Raw genomic sequence first — 12,017 nt, 5'->3', positions numbered from 1 at the left:
TGTTTCTGACGATTTTGGAAATTACTCATAGAAACTTATTAGCAAGTTCTTCTGTTCATCTTTGCAACATCTTTCTAGATATGTGCTTTATTGATTCACATATCTTCTGCAGAGGTAATGCAGGAGGAAGTTTGTTATATCAGCCATAGTAAACTGCTTTTCAGTCTGCAGGCTAGGAAATGGATAATATGGTTAGTTTACATTATCAAGGGGGGAAAAAAATACACCCTTGGCAGCAGCCAGTTTTATTTTGATTTGTTTACGAGAGCTCCTAGGGAGCATAAAGCATCTGGCTACAGACAGCTTACTTTTGCAAGCATTGTCTTGGCTTGACAGGATGATGAATACTTGCTGAACAGGCCTGAGCGTATTCCAAACTGGATGTATTCTATCATGAAATTATAGAAACTTCTACCAAAGGACCAATTGGTCTTTTTGTGTTTAGATCTAGAATTAAGTTTTGGTTTTATTTTCAAGTACAGGGGTTGGACTGAAGGGTCTGTTTCCATGCTGTACATCTCGATCACTCTACAGTGAAAGGTGTACAATATTGCCATTGCTGGTGCCATTTTGGGTGCAAAGGTACCTAGGTGTAAAACCTTGGGTACAAAAATAGAAAAATACAAAAATACGTTAAAGTTTAACACTACAGATGTTAGTATAAAGTAGAGAAATAAAGTGAAGTTAAACCTTAGCCTTGGCTCTGCAGATGCTACATGCCAGGCTTTTCCTTCAAGGGCTCGCTCTACCCCACACTAGGCTAAGTCCTGCCAGGCTTGCTAGCCACCATACTGCCAACTGCCACTTCACATGCCAGCTGCTTTGACTGCCATCTGGGCTTGCCAGGCTTTGCCACTGATCACTGCTTCACCACTGCTACCTGGGCAATGCTCAACTGCTTATCTTGTCAGGCCAAGACAATGCTTGTAAAGGCAAGCTGCCTGCAGCCAGGTCTGTTGGAATCTTTGCAACAAAATCAAAATAAAACTCTGGCTTTCTGAAAACGAGGTTGTGCACCTCTGCTTTACTGTAATTGTGTAAGTTCCTCATTGAGTACTTGTGTGACCTATTTTCAAGTTACTTAAGAAATCTGCTTTTCAGGTTGAGGTTCTGATAGAGTCATAGAGATGTACAGCATGGAAACAGATCCTTCGGTCCAACCCGTCCACACCAACCAGATGTCCCAACCCAATCTTGTCCCACCTGGCCCATATCCTTCCAAACCCCTCCCATTCATATACCCATCCAAATGCCTCTTAAATGTTGCAATTGTACCAGCCTCCACCACATCCTCTGGCAACTCATTCCATACACATACCACCCTCTGCCCCTTGGGTCTCTTTTATATCTTTCCTCTCTCACCCTAAACCTGTGTCCTCCATTTGATAAATGTGGAAGTGCTCCAAACAAATTGTCTTATCAGTAGTTTGATTATTGTAACATTGTTATTGATCCACTTGCCAGAGATTGTGTTTTCACTATCAACAATCAGAACCCTTCATCTTGAAAATCTCTGGATGCATCATTTTTTTAGTCTCGAGGACAGTCCTCTAATGTTTCTGACCATATATAATCTCATCCATGATGTCATATGAGTAAAGGATCTCTATCTGTCTATCAAACAACAAAAGACCAAAGAATAGTACAGCCCTTTGGCCCACCAAGAATATGACACCTTTTTAAATTTAAAAAACCTCTACCTCTGTGGTCCACGTCCTTCTCTTACTTTCCTATTCAGGTATCTATCAAGATGCCTCTTAAACATTGCTGTTGTATCTTCCTCCTACCTCTGGCAGCACATGCCATTATTGGCAGTCTCTCGCAGATGAGAGGAGAGAATCATCTTCTGCATAGGTGGCTGTACAGTCTAATTTGGCTTCAGATTCTGTTACACTTGGGGTAGAAGGTGTGGGAAGGGATGGGTGGAGCATTGGTGTGGCAACACGCTCCTTGTGCTTTTTTTGTTTGGCTTCTGCTATTTCCTAATAGCAAATCTCGAGGTGCTCGACGCTGTCCCAGGTGCTGCTACTGTACTTTGGATTGTCTTGGACCAGTGATTCCCAGGTTTTGGTGGGGATGATGCACTTCACCACCAGTGAGGCCTTGAGGGTATCAATGAGTGCTTCCTCTGCCCACTTGGGGGCTTGCTTGCTGTTTTGGAGCTGCGAGTAAAGCACTTGGAATCTTGTGTGGGTCATGTGGATGACATGTCCAGCCTGTTGCAGCTGATCAAGGGTGGTCAGTGCCTTGATGCTGGGGATATTGATCTGGCAAAGGTTGCAGGTGTAGGTGTCTGTCTCATTCCAGTAGATTTGCAGGAGTGTGCGCCGGCAGAGTTTGGTGGTACAGCTCCAGCACCTTATGTTTGCTGTGGACACAATCCAGGCATTTACCACTTTTTTTGTAAAAATAAAATTTGACACACACTCTCATCTTTTAAACTACTCCATTTTTCCTTGAGCCCTTGTCCCTTAGATATTGACATTTCTACTCTGCGAGAAAAAAGACTCTGAGACATGAATAGAATGGATTTTCAATGTTGTAAACTACTTAGGTTGCCCCTCAACCTTCAACATTCAAATGAAAACATTCCAAGTTTGTCCAGTCACTCTTCATAACTGATACCCTCCAAACCAGGCATCATCCTGGTAAACAGTTTCAGTTCCCTCAAGCCTCCTGTCTTCTTTTGTAAGGTTGTGACCATAACTGCGCACAATATTACAGATGTGGTTTAACTAAAGTTCTGTACAGCTGCAATATGACTTGACAATTTTTCATATTTTATACCTGACCTTATCCATCTGTGTTGCAACTCTCAAGGAACTGTGAACCTAGATGCCTAGATCCCTCTGCTACTAAGGGTTTGCCATTTACTGGATACTTCCCTCCTGAAATGATCTTCAAAGTACATCACCTTTCATTTGTCTGGATTAAACCCCATCTGCCATTTCTATGCCCAAGTCTCCAGCTTATTTATATCCTACAGTATCCTCTGACAAGTCTTCACACTATCTACAGCTCTCCAATCTCTGTCATCCACAAATGTATTGATCAGGCCATTACATTCTCCTATCTATATACATCAAAACAAACTGGGGACCCAACACCGTTCCCTTTGGAGCGTTACTGGTCATCAGTATCCAGTCAGAAAAACACCCTTACACCGCTAAAAACCGAGCAGTCAGTATCCACTGCCTTGCCCACATCAATCATCTTTGTCACTTCAAGTCTCCAAGTTTGAGAAGCATTCTCTTGCCCGCACAAAGCCATGATTCCTATGGCTAATAGGTCCATATTTTTCAAATTACTTACTATTTTAGCTGAAGCGTAACTGGTAGTGGCTGTAAGTTTGCTAACTGAGTTGCAAGGTTTGTTTTCAGAAGCTTTGTCACCATACTAGGTAACATTTTTTTTATATATAACATTTCATGACAATTCAACTTTTTTGAACTCATCAGTTTCCTCTGTCACCATTAATATTGTGTATGTGAACAAAGTCGGGTGTTCAAACTGTATTTATAATATTCTTTGTCTTTGCACAATGCATTATCTAATGGTTGCATTGAACTGTTATGCTTCGTAGAATCAGTACAGGACAGACTCGTTGGCCTGTTGAGTCTGTACCACCAGAAGTACACTAGCTGCACTAAGCCCATAAACCTTGAATGTTTCAAGCACTCATCCAAGTACTTTTAAGATTGAGGTTTCCCACCTCCAATATCATCCATGAAGTGCATTCCAGACTCTCTCCATCCTCTTGATAAAAAGAAATCTTTCCTCAAATCCTCTCTAAATCTGCTTTTCACTTTAAAATTATGCATCCTTGTTCTTGCACCTTTACTAAGGGGAACAGCTGTTTTTTGTTTTTGTTCACCCTGTCCATTTCATCCTGTCAGTCATCTTGAAACCTGTCTTTTTCCTCCTCATCTATTGACTTTGTTTTGTATTTAAATTTTATAATGCTTCTCTCTACACCTGCTCAGTTTAAAACCTGCCAAAAACTGACCCTTTAACACCACTGAAATGGTTTTCCAGTCTGAAACCATTCATCTGTCAAAGAGATCCACACAAAGGGAAAGGTCTGGACTACCAAGTCTCTGCCAGTCAAGTACAATCCCTTAACTATTCTAATCACATTTTCTAGTATTGCGCCCATCAACTTGTATGTACTTGGATTTCTGTCTTAGTCAGTTTTTCTATTCATACTGCTATTTTCATCTTGGGTCTTTTGAGTGGCACTTTGAAATTCCAGAATGCATCTAACAACGTATAACAGGTCTTCACTGTGATCAATTTGTTCTACATTAAAGAATTCCTGCATTTCAGTCTGTCCCAATTTGCCTTTTCTAAATATGATGACTCTTTGATTAACTTTTTGCCTTTCCAAGATATGCCCCAGAAATGGTTTCCAATAACTCCACTGATCTTGGGCTCACTGGCTTGTAATTTTCTGAATAACTGTTTCCCCTTTCTTGAATGGTGCTGAGAACATCAGCTGAACTATCTTTTGCCACTACTGAATGCTGAGGATTGAAAGTTTGTCACCGATGCCTTTGCTATTTCTGTTCTTTAGGATATATCCTAGATTACTGGATAGTAATCAGGAGTAGATCATTAACCAACTTCAATAAGTCTTTTTTAGAATGTCTTTTGTTTCAAATATCTTGTTGCTATAAGCTCCAGCATGCCCCCCATACCTCCACTGCAATAATTCACCTTTCATATCATCTGTGTTTGAAGGTAAATGCAATGACCGGTATTGAGAGTCTCAAACCATCTCTGAAGGTTTATTTCTATTTGGGTTCTTAATTCCAATTCTTTTCCTACCATACTTTTTACTTGTTTCATTTTCGTTTGACGTTGTTTCACCCTTAATCTTAACCTGTTTCCTATACAATATTAATTGTGTTGCCTCTATGCTTTCTGATTTCACATGTGTTATCCTACATTTATTGCAAGCTTCCAATTTTGTTTTAACTACCTATGTCATTTAAAGCACTTCAACTGTGGATATTATGGTAACTTTCCCTTCATTGCCGTATGCCTAGATTTGCCCTGAAGTACCTTTTCTGAATATTGCCTCCTACTCCATTGCTGCTTTACCCTGCAATCTACCTGTGGTCAATTAAATTTCTTCAGTTGAGCATTTTAGCTGACTTTGGTTTTGAATACTGAATGTCGATTAGTTAAGTTTGTACTGACTCCACTTGCCCTACTGCATTTGAGCCGGATTCACCTATTCCTCCCTCCCCACCCCTTTTTTTTTTGAAGTTGAGCTATATTAATTTACTACTTTGCACACTTCAGGAACTATTTGTCTTTCCTATTCTACTGCCTTCAGTATATAGGAAGACCTTGCCCTCATTTTGATACACTTCTTGAAATTTACTAACAATTTTGATTTTGGCTTGAAGTTTATTAAGTTGCATTAACTACTATACTGAAAGTATAGTATTTATTCTTTGCCTTCATTATCCATGTATTAGATTACCTTCCTGCCTGGTGCTGCTTGGATCTACATTTGTCTCCTGCTTTTGTACTCTCTCTGTTCTACTACTGGGCTTTTTTTTTTAAAAAGTGACACTCCCAAAGTCTTGCATGTTGCATTTAGTCAAAGTGGAAGTATATTGCTCAGCTGTTAAGCAATCAGTTTTTTCTTCAAGCTGTTGCTTCCAATTTGGGCGAATGTCTTAAATGTATCCAAGCATATGGATAGTAGGTAATGTAATATTTCTACCTATTTCAGCCACGGTTTTAGCGCTACCAGAAGACTAACTTATCCAGTGTTTGAGCTGTAATTAGAAACAATATCTCAATCATTATGCACTTAATTCTTCATCACCTGAATTAACATAGAGAATTCAAGCTTTATTTGCTAGAAACACTGAATGACCTGAAGGTGGATAAAACACCTGGACCAGATGGACTCCACTCCAGAGTTCTAAGGGAGATAACTGACAAGATAGATCACCACTAAAGCCTTCTCTTTCAGGGAGGGTCCCATAGGACTAGAAAATCACTAATGTGACACCCCTATTTAAAAAAGGGAGTAGAGCAAAAGATGGAAAATTACTGACCAATTAGCGAAATCTTGGTCGTGGGTATGATCTTGGAATCCATGGGGGAAGGATGAGATTTCTGAGTACGGGGAAGTGTATAGTGAAATGGAGTAAAGCCAGCATGGTTTCATCAATGGAAGGGTTATGCTGAAAAAACATTCAAAGAATTCCTTTGAGGAAGTAATGAGCAGGTTACACCAAGGAGAGCCAATGGATTCTATCTACCTGGACTTCAAGAAGGCCTTTGACAAGGTGTCGCACGGGAGGCTACTGGGTAAGGTAAGGGCCCATGGTGTAAGAAGCAAGGTGGTAGCATGGGTTGAAGATTGGCTGTCTGGCAGAAAGCAGAGTGGGGATAAAAGGGTCTTTCTCAGGATGGCAGCTGGTGACAAGTGGTGTTCCACAAGGCTGTGTTAGACCACAACTTTTCACTTTACCTATCTTTGTATCATCTGCAAACTTAGCCAGAATGCCCTCCGTTCCTTCATTGAGATTGTTAGAGGGACAGGTAGCACTGAGGAGGCAGGGTGACTGCAGGAGGATTTGGACAGATTAGGAGAGTGGGTTAAAGTGTGAGGTTGTCTTTTGGTAGGAAGATTAGAGGCATGGACTGTTTTCTAAATGGGTAGAAAGTTCTAAAATGTAAAGTTTTCAGAGTTCTAGTCCAGGATTCTATAATGTAAACTTGCAGGTTGAGTCAGTAGTTAGGAAGGCAAATGCAATGATGGCATTTATTTTGAGGACTTTGAATATAAAAGCAGCAATGTATTTCTGAAGCTTTGTAAGGCTCTGGCCAGACCACATTTGGAGTGTTGTGTGCAGTTTTGGGCTCCAATATCTCAGGAAGTATGTACTGCCTCTGGAGTGTGTTCAAAAAGTTCACGAGAATGGTCCCAAGAACGAAAAGCTTAACATACGTGGAACGTTTGAGGACTCTGGGTATATACATGAGAGTTTAGAAGAATGAGGGAAGATCTAATCGAAACATACAGAATACTGAATGGTCTGGACAGAGTAAATGTTGGGAAGATGTTTCCATTGGTAGGAGAAACTAGGACCCTAGAGCCTCGTCTTAGAATAAAGAGAAGACCTTTCAGAACTGAGATGAGAAACTACTTCAGTCAGAAAGTGGTGAATCTATGGAATTTGTTGCCACAGAAGGCTGTGGAGGCCAGGTCATTGAGTATATTTAAGATTAAAGTAGGTTCTTGAGTATCACTGGTTACGGAGAGAAAATGAGAGAATGGAGTTGAGAAACATCACCCATGATTGAATGGTATAGCAGACTAGATGGGCTGACTGGCTTAACTTCTGCTCCATTGTCTTTATTTTGTTTGAACCTAAATCCTTTTAAGCACTATAATCTATCCTCATGGTAGTGATTCATAGCTTCACTTTGCCCAAATAACCACCTTGCAAGTACAGACAGTCCAAGGCTGAGATTTGTCTTTTTCTCACCAAGGCTGCTACTTTAATTAGTTTCCATTACTGCCTAGCTGAAATAGATTAGAAATTTATTCTAGGATGTTGGCTCAAAGAATTGTTCTGACACTTAATTCCTGATGTATCAAAGGCAAATTGTTACTGTTTCTTATTTTACCCCAATTTTCTCAAAATACCAATCGCCTAACTTTTCATACTGTTTGAATATATCTGAGTCGGTTACATTATAATTCATCATTCTGGAGACCGTATCATCATTTTAACTTGTTCAAACTTCACATTTTCAAAGTTTTAAAACTGTGTTCCAGAGTACTGTTTTTATTGGCTGAAATTGGGTGTTGATATTTCTGTGGCATGTTGAGTTTGTAATTCTACTGAATTAGAGTAAACTGGGCTGTCTGGCAATGAAATGTGTATTCTTGGTCACTTGTTTGGGGTAAAACCCCAATGAGGTTATTCTTGTTAGGGTATCCTAATTAAAGGTTGCTATGGGAGTAGCTAATGCATGTTGCACTGTACAAGCTACTTTGGTTGCTGTAAGTATAACAATTTTTAACCAGCCCTTGAAATCTACTTGGACAACTTCTTCGTAGAGCAATCTGAAATTTATAATTCCTCAGTGCGTTCTGAAGTCTTTTGTAGCAATGCTGGCAAAATGGCTGCGTGGCTGGGAAATCTGATTTAGGATGTAAAATTTGCATATAAATTGGTTTCTTTGAACAATCACTAAATGAATAAAGTTACACACATTTGACTGAGAGGGGTACAAATCTGTGCACTTGACTAAACCGTATAACCACTACTTAACAAGCAAAGTTATAAATTGATGGTTGCATTTTTTTTTAAAGATATCGCAAGCTGGCACTGAAATGGCACCCGGATAAGAATCCTGATAACAAGGAAGAGGCTGAGTCTAAATTTAAACAACTTGCAGAAGCTTATGAAGTTCTTTCTGATGGTAAGCAATATTGGATGCAAATATTTGATCTGAGTGGATAGTTCTGACAGTTGTGAGTGTTGTCAATTTTCTGGTACATTTAAAGGCACTTAAGATCAAATTGTAAAAATCCATAGAATGGGTTACTGTTGGATGGAGATTATCTTGGTGGTGTTGCATGTTGCTCTCTTCAATTAAGTTGACCTCCTTTTATCACTTTTGAAAATTATATTAAACTAGATAAAATTAACCACACTAAAATTTGAGATTCCTAATATCAGACATTTTTAGTGTAGACATATTTGCAGGCCTTCAGTTTGTGGCTTCAATTTTCTACGTTGCAACAGAAATGTTCTGCAACAAGCAGCCAACAACCCTTGTCCACCATCATAAATGTTCAAATATAAACAGTTATTGTGCAGGTACAGCAAATGCATACAAAGGCAAACTGAATGTTGATGCATATTGCTAGGGAAGACAATATAAAAGTTGAAACATCTTGCTGCAGTTGTATAGAATCTTTAATGATATTGCATTTGAAGTTTCACCTTTTGTTCTACTAAAGATAATTACATTAGATCTTGTGAAGGTTCACCTGACTCCTGCCACAAGGGGGGTTCCCTTGTGAGAAAATATTATGGGTTTGGGCCGATACAATTGGGTCCAGAAGAATGAAGTGATTTTATTAACTGTAAATCATGAACTTGGCAAGGTTTGTTCTGAATGTATTGTCCTACCTGGCCCCTCCCCCATCCCTGTTGACCTGCATTTACTACAGCTAATCCACCTGTCCTTCACATTCCTGCACACTATGTTCAATGTAGCATGGCTGTTCTAAGTAACCCATACATTCCTGGCCTGTGGAAGGAAACCAGAGCACCCAGTAGTAACCCAAGTAGAGAAACTCTGCACAGTCACCTGAGACCGGAATTAAACCCAGGTCCCTGTCACAGGCAGTAGTGCTAGCCACTGTGCCACCCTGTGAATATGTAATTCATAATTTACATGAATATATTGTAATATATGCATAGATGATAATTGCATATGTGTAATGAGACTGAGTGAAAATGCAGTTTAAATGTGGGTGTTGCTAGTTTGGCCAGCATTTAGTGGAGTAGAGATTGCCTGCATTGATGTCTGGAGTTAAATGCCCAAACCAGGAAAGGACTAGGTTTTCTTCCTCAAATGACAGAACCAGTTGGTTTTTATGCCATCTGCTAGTAGTTACCTGGCTGCCATAAAGCTAGCTTTTTGTTTCAGATGGTACAGTCTGACAGGTGGACTTTAAGCTCCTATCCCCAGACTATTAACCTGGAACTCAGGGTTTAATAAAGGTACCAGTGCACCACCACCTCTACTCTAATTCCTACCTTGTTTTGTAGATGACAGATAGGCATTGGCAGATCTGAAAGGAGTCTGTAATTCCCAAGCTGTGACCTAGTGTAAGCTATGTTACAAATGTGGGAGATTCAGTGATGGTAAAATCATTGAAGTTTGGGGGAGATGGCTAGATTCTTCTGTTGATAGATGTTTGACACTTGTGATATGGATGTTACATGTGCATTGCTGAAAAAAATTCATCAGGTAATAATTCACAAATATTAATATAGAGGAAAGACGGCATTGTGACTACTGATTGGCAGGAGGCTTCTGAGGATTATCATAAAGGATGCAGCAGTCACTTGTCACTTGGCTGACCAAGTCTGTTTCCCATGTCATGTTGCATGTTAGAATGGATAGCTTTAATATTAGATGTGTGATGAAGAGTAGTGAGTACTAATTATCTGCCAGTATGCCCACACCTGATCTTCAGGATGGAGTAATCAGTGAAGCAGTTGGAGATGGTTCGAACTTGGATTGTAAACCTCACAAACTGCAGTGATTTAATTGAATTAATTTGCCTTCAACACCCCAACCATTTTCCTTGGATATAACTCCAAAACAAGCAGTGATCTTAGACTGCTTCTCGTTAGCTTCAATTAAGACTCCTTAATGCCGCAGAGGTTTAGTTCCTTTGTCAATGTGTTTGGACAAAGGTTGTAAGTAGTAACTCTTGAATGAGTAAGTGCTGCTTTAATAATTAGTCTTTACTGCTTTGAGTAGGCTTTTTGGTTGGTATGTCGTGTTATCAGATGTTTTTGGAACAGGTAGGCTAGTTTTGGACTCATTGTCTCAGCTGTAGTACTGAAGTATTGTCAGGGCCTTGGAGTCATGACAACATCTAGTGCTTTCAGCCATTTTCTTGATGCATGGAATGAATAGAATTGGATTACATTTGACACTTGGGATGCAAGGCACCTTGGGAGGTTAAGACAAATCATCAAATTGGTACCTACCTGAGGATGATTGCTTATACTTCAGCCTTTTCTTAGTGTGATGTCTTTGGTTTCCTCCACTGTTGTAAATAGGGATATTTATGGACTGCTTCCTCTTGTTTAATTGTCCAGCAGCCTGAAGAAGGGCTCATGCCCAAAACGTCGATTCTCCTGCTCCTTGGATGCTGCCTGACCTATTGCGCTTTTCCAGCAGCACATTTTTCAGCATTATTCATGACTGGATAAGGCAGAACTGTTGAACCTTCTCTTGACCCATTGATTGTGGCATTGTTTAGCACTGTCAACTCAATTAAGCGTGGCTCCACAGCAGAAAGGGCTTAACGTTCTGTGCTTGAGTTTTTTTTAAAGTAAATGGGCTCCTGATCAGCTTTTATAAAATTATATATTTACCCAATGAAGCTGACCTGCGGTTCCACGGAGTAATTTCTAAAATCTGAGTTTAGAGCACTGTGGCTTGTAATAGCAGCTTTTTCATTAATGTGCTATCCAGTGTTTAGATATGAAGAACATATTATCTAAAGCAATTACAGTTTATAGCTAAAAATAATTAGCAGTGTTTTACAGCCCTGATACTAATTATCTTTTCCAACGCAGCTTCAAAACGCAATATCTATGACCGATATGGGAAAGAAGGCTTGACTAATGCTGGTGGAGGTAAGTAAACAACCTGAATTTTAAGGTTCAAAATTGATCAAATTAATACTGTTGTCATTTGATTGAACCTTGCTTCTAAGATACTTGTGATTTAGAGTGCTGTAATTATTTTGAAGCTCATCTGGAAAACTTCAGTTTGGTTATTTTAAATGTAGTGTTACAGTCTGTTTTGAGGGGTGAACCTCTGCATTAGTCACAAAATTTGAACTTTGAAACGAAGTTGATTTTTACCAGTTTTGTATCACATAGCTTAGTAATCAGAAATGTCAACCAGGCTCCTTTAGAATAATTTTAAAAATCAGTTATTGCAAGCAAACCTTAAGCCAAGATGTACATTTACAAACTATGCAAATATATATCTATAACTGCCTCTTAAAGTAATGCACCTCTATTGTGTAATGTTATTGTAGTATTTTGACTAAACAATAACTAAATTCAGGTGAAGAATTTCTTGCAAGTGGCCCAATTGTTGATCTGTGGGGATCATATGGTTGCCATTTGGGTATCTTCCTGGATTGTTCCTGAATTTGCTGCTGTGGAGATTGGTATGTTAGTTTTTTGGGCACCCTGCACGTTCATAATGAAGTT

The 12,017-nt window shown here is 39.5% G+C and overlaps 1 protein-coding gene across 3 annotated transcripts in view; it reads left to right on the top strand.

Annotated features, from left to right (window-relative positions):
- The window catches only part of dnajb6b (DnaJ heat shock protein family (Hsp40) member B6b), a 148,613-nt gene that overhangs the window by 22,229 nt on the left and 114,367 nt on the right, over nucleotides 1–12,017 (top strand). For all 3 annotated transcript variants that reach the window (XM_060825124.1, XM_060825123.1, XM_060825125.1), the window contains exons 4-5: nucleotides 8,351–8,460; nucleotides 11,370–11,429. In XM_060825124.1, coding sequence (XP_060681107.1) covers nucleotides 8,351–8,460; nucleotides 11,370–11,429 — 170 coding nt within the window. The remainder of the gene's footprint in view (nucleotides 1–8,350; nucleotides 8,461–11,369; nucleotides 11,430–12,017) is intronic.

Source organism: Hemiscyllium ocellatum, chromosome 5 (genome assembly GCF_020745735.1).
Source record: "Hemiscyllium ocellatum isolate sHemOce1 chromosome 5, sHemOce1.pat.X.cur, whole genome shotgun sequence".
NCBI lineage: Eukaryota > Metazoa > Chordata > Chondrichthyes > Orectolobiformes > Hemiscylliidae > Hemiscyllium > Hemiscyllium ocellatum.
The sequence above is the reverse complement of the archived record's forward strand: the minus strand, read 5'-3'. Positions and strand labels throughout refer to the sequence as shown.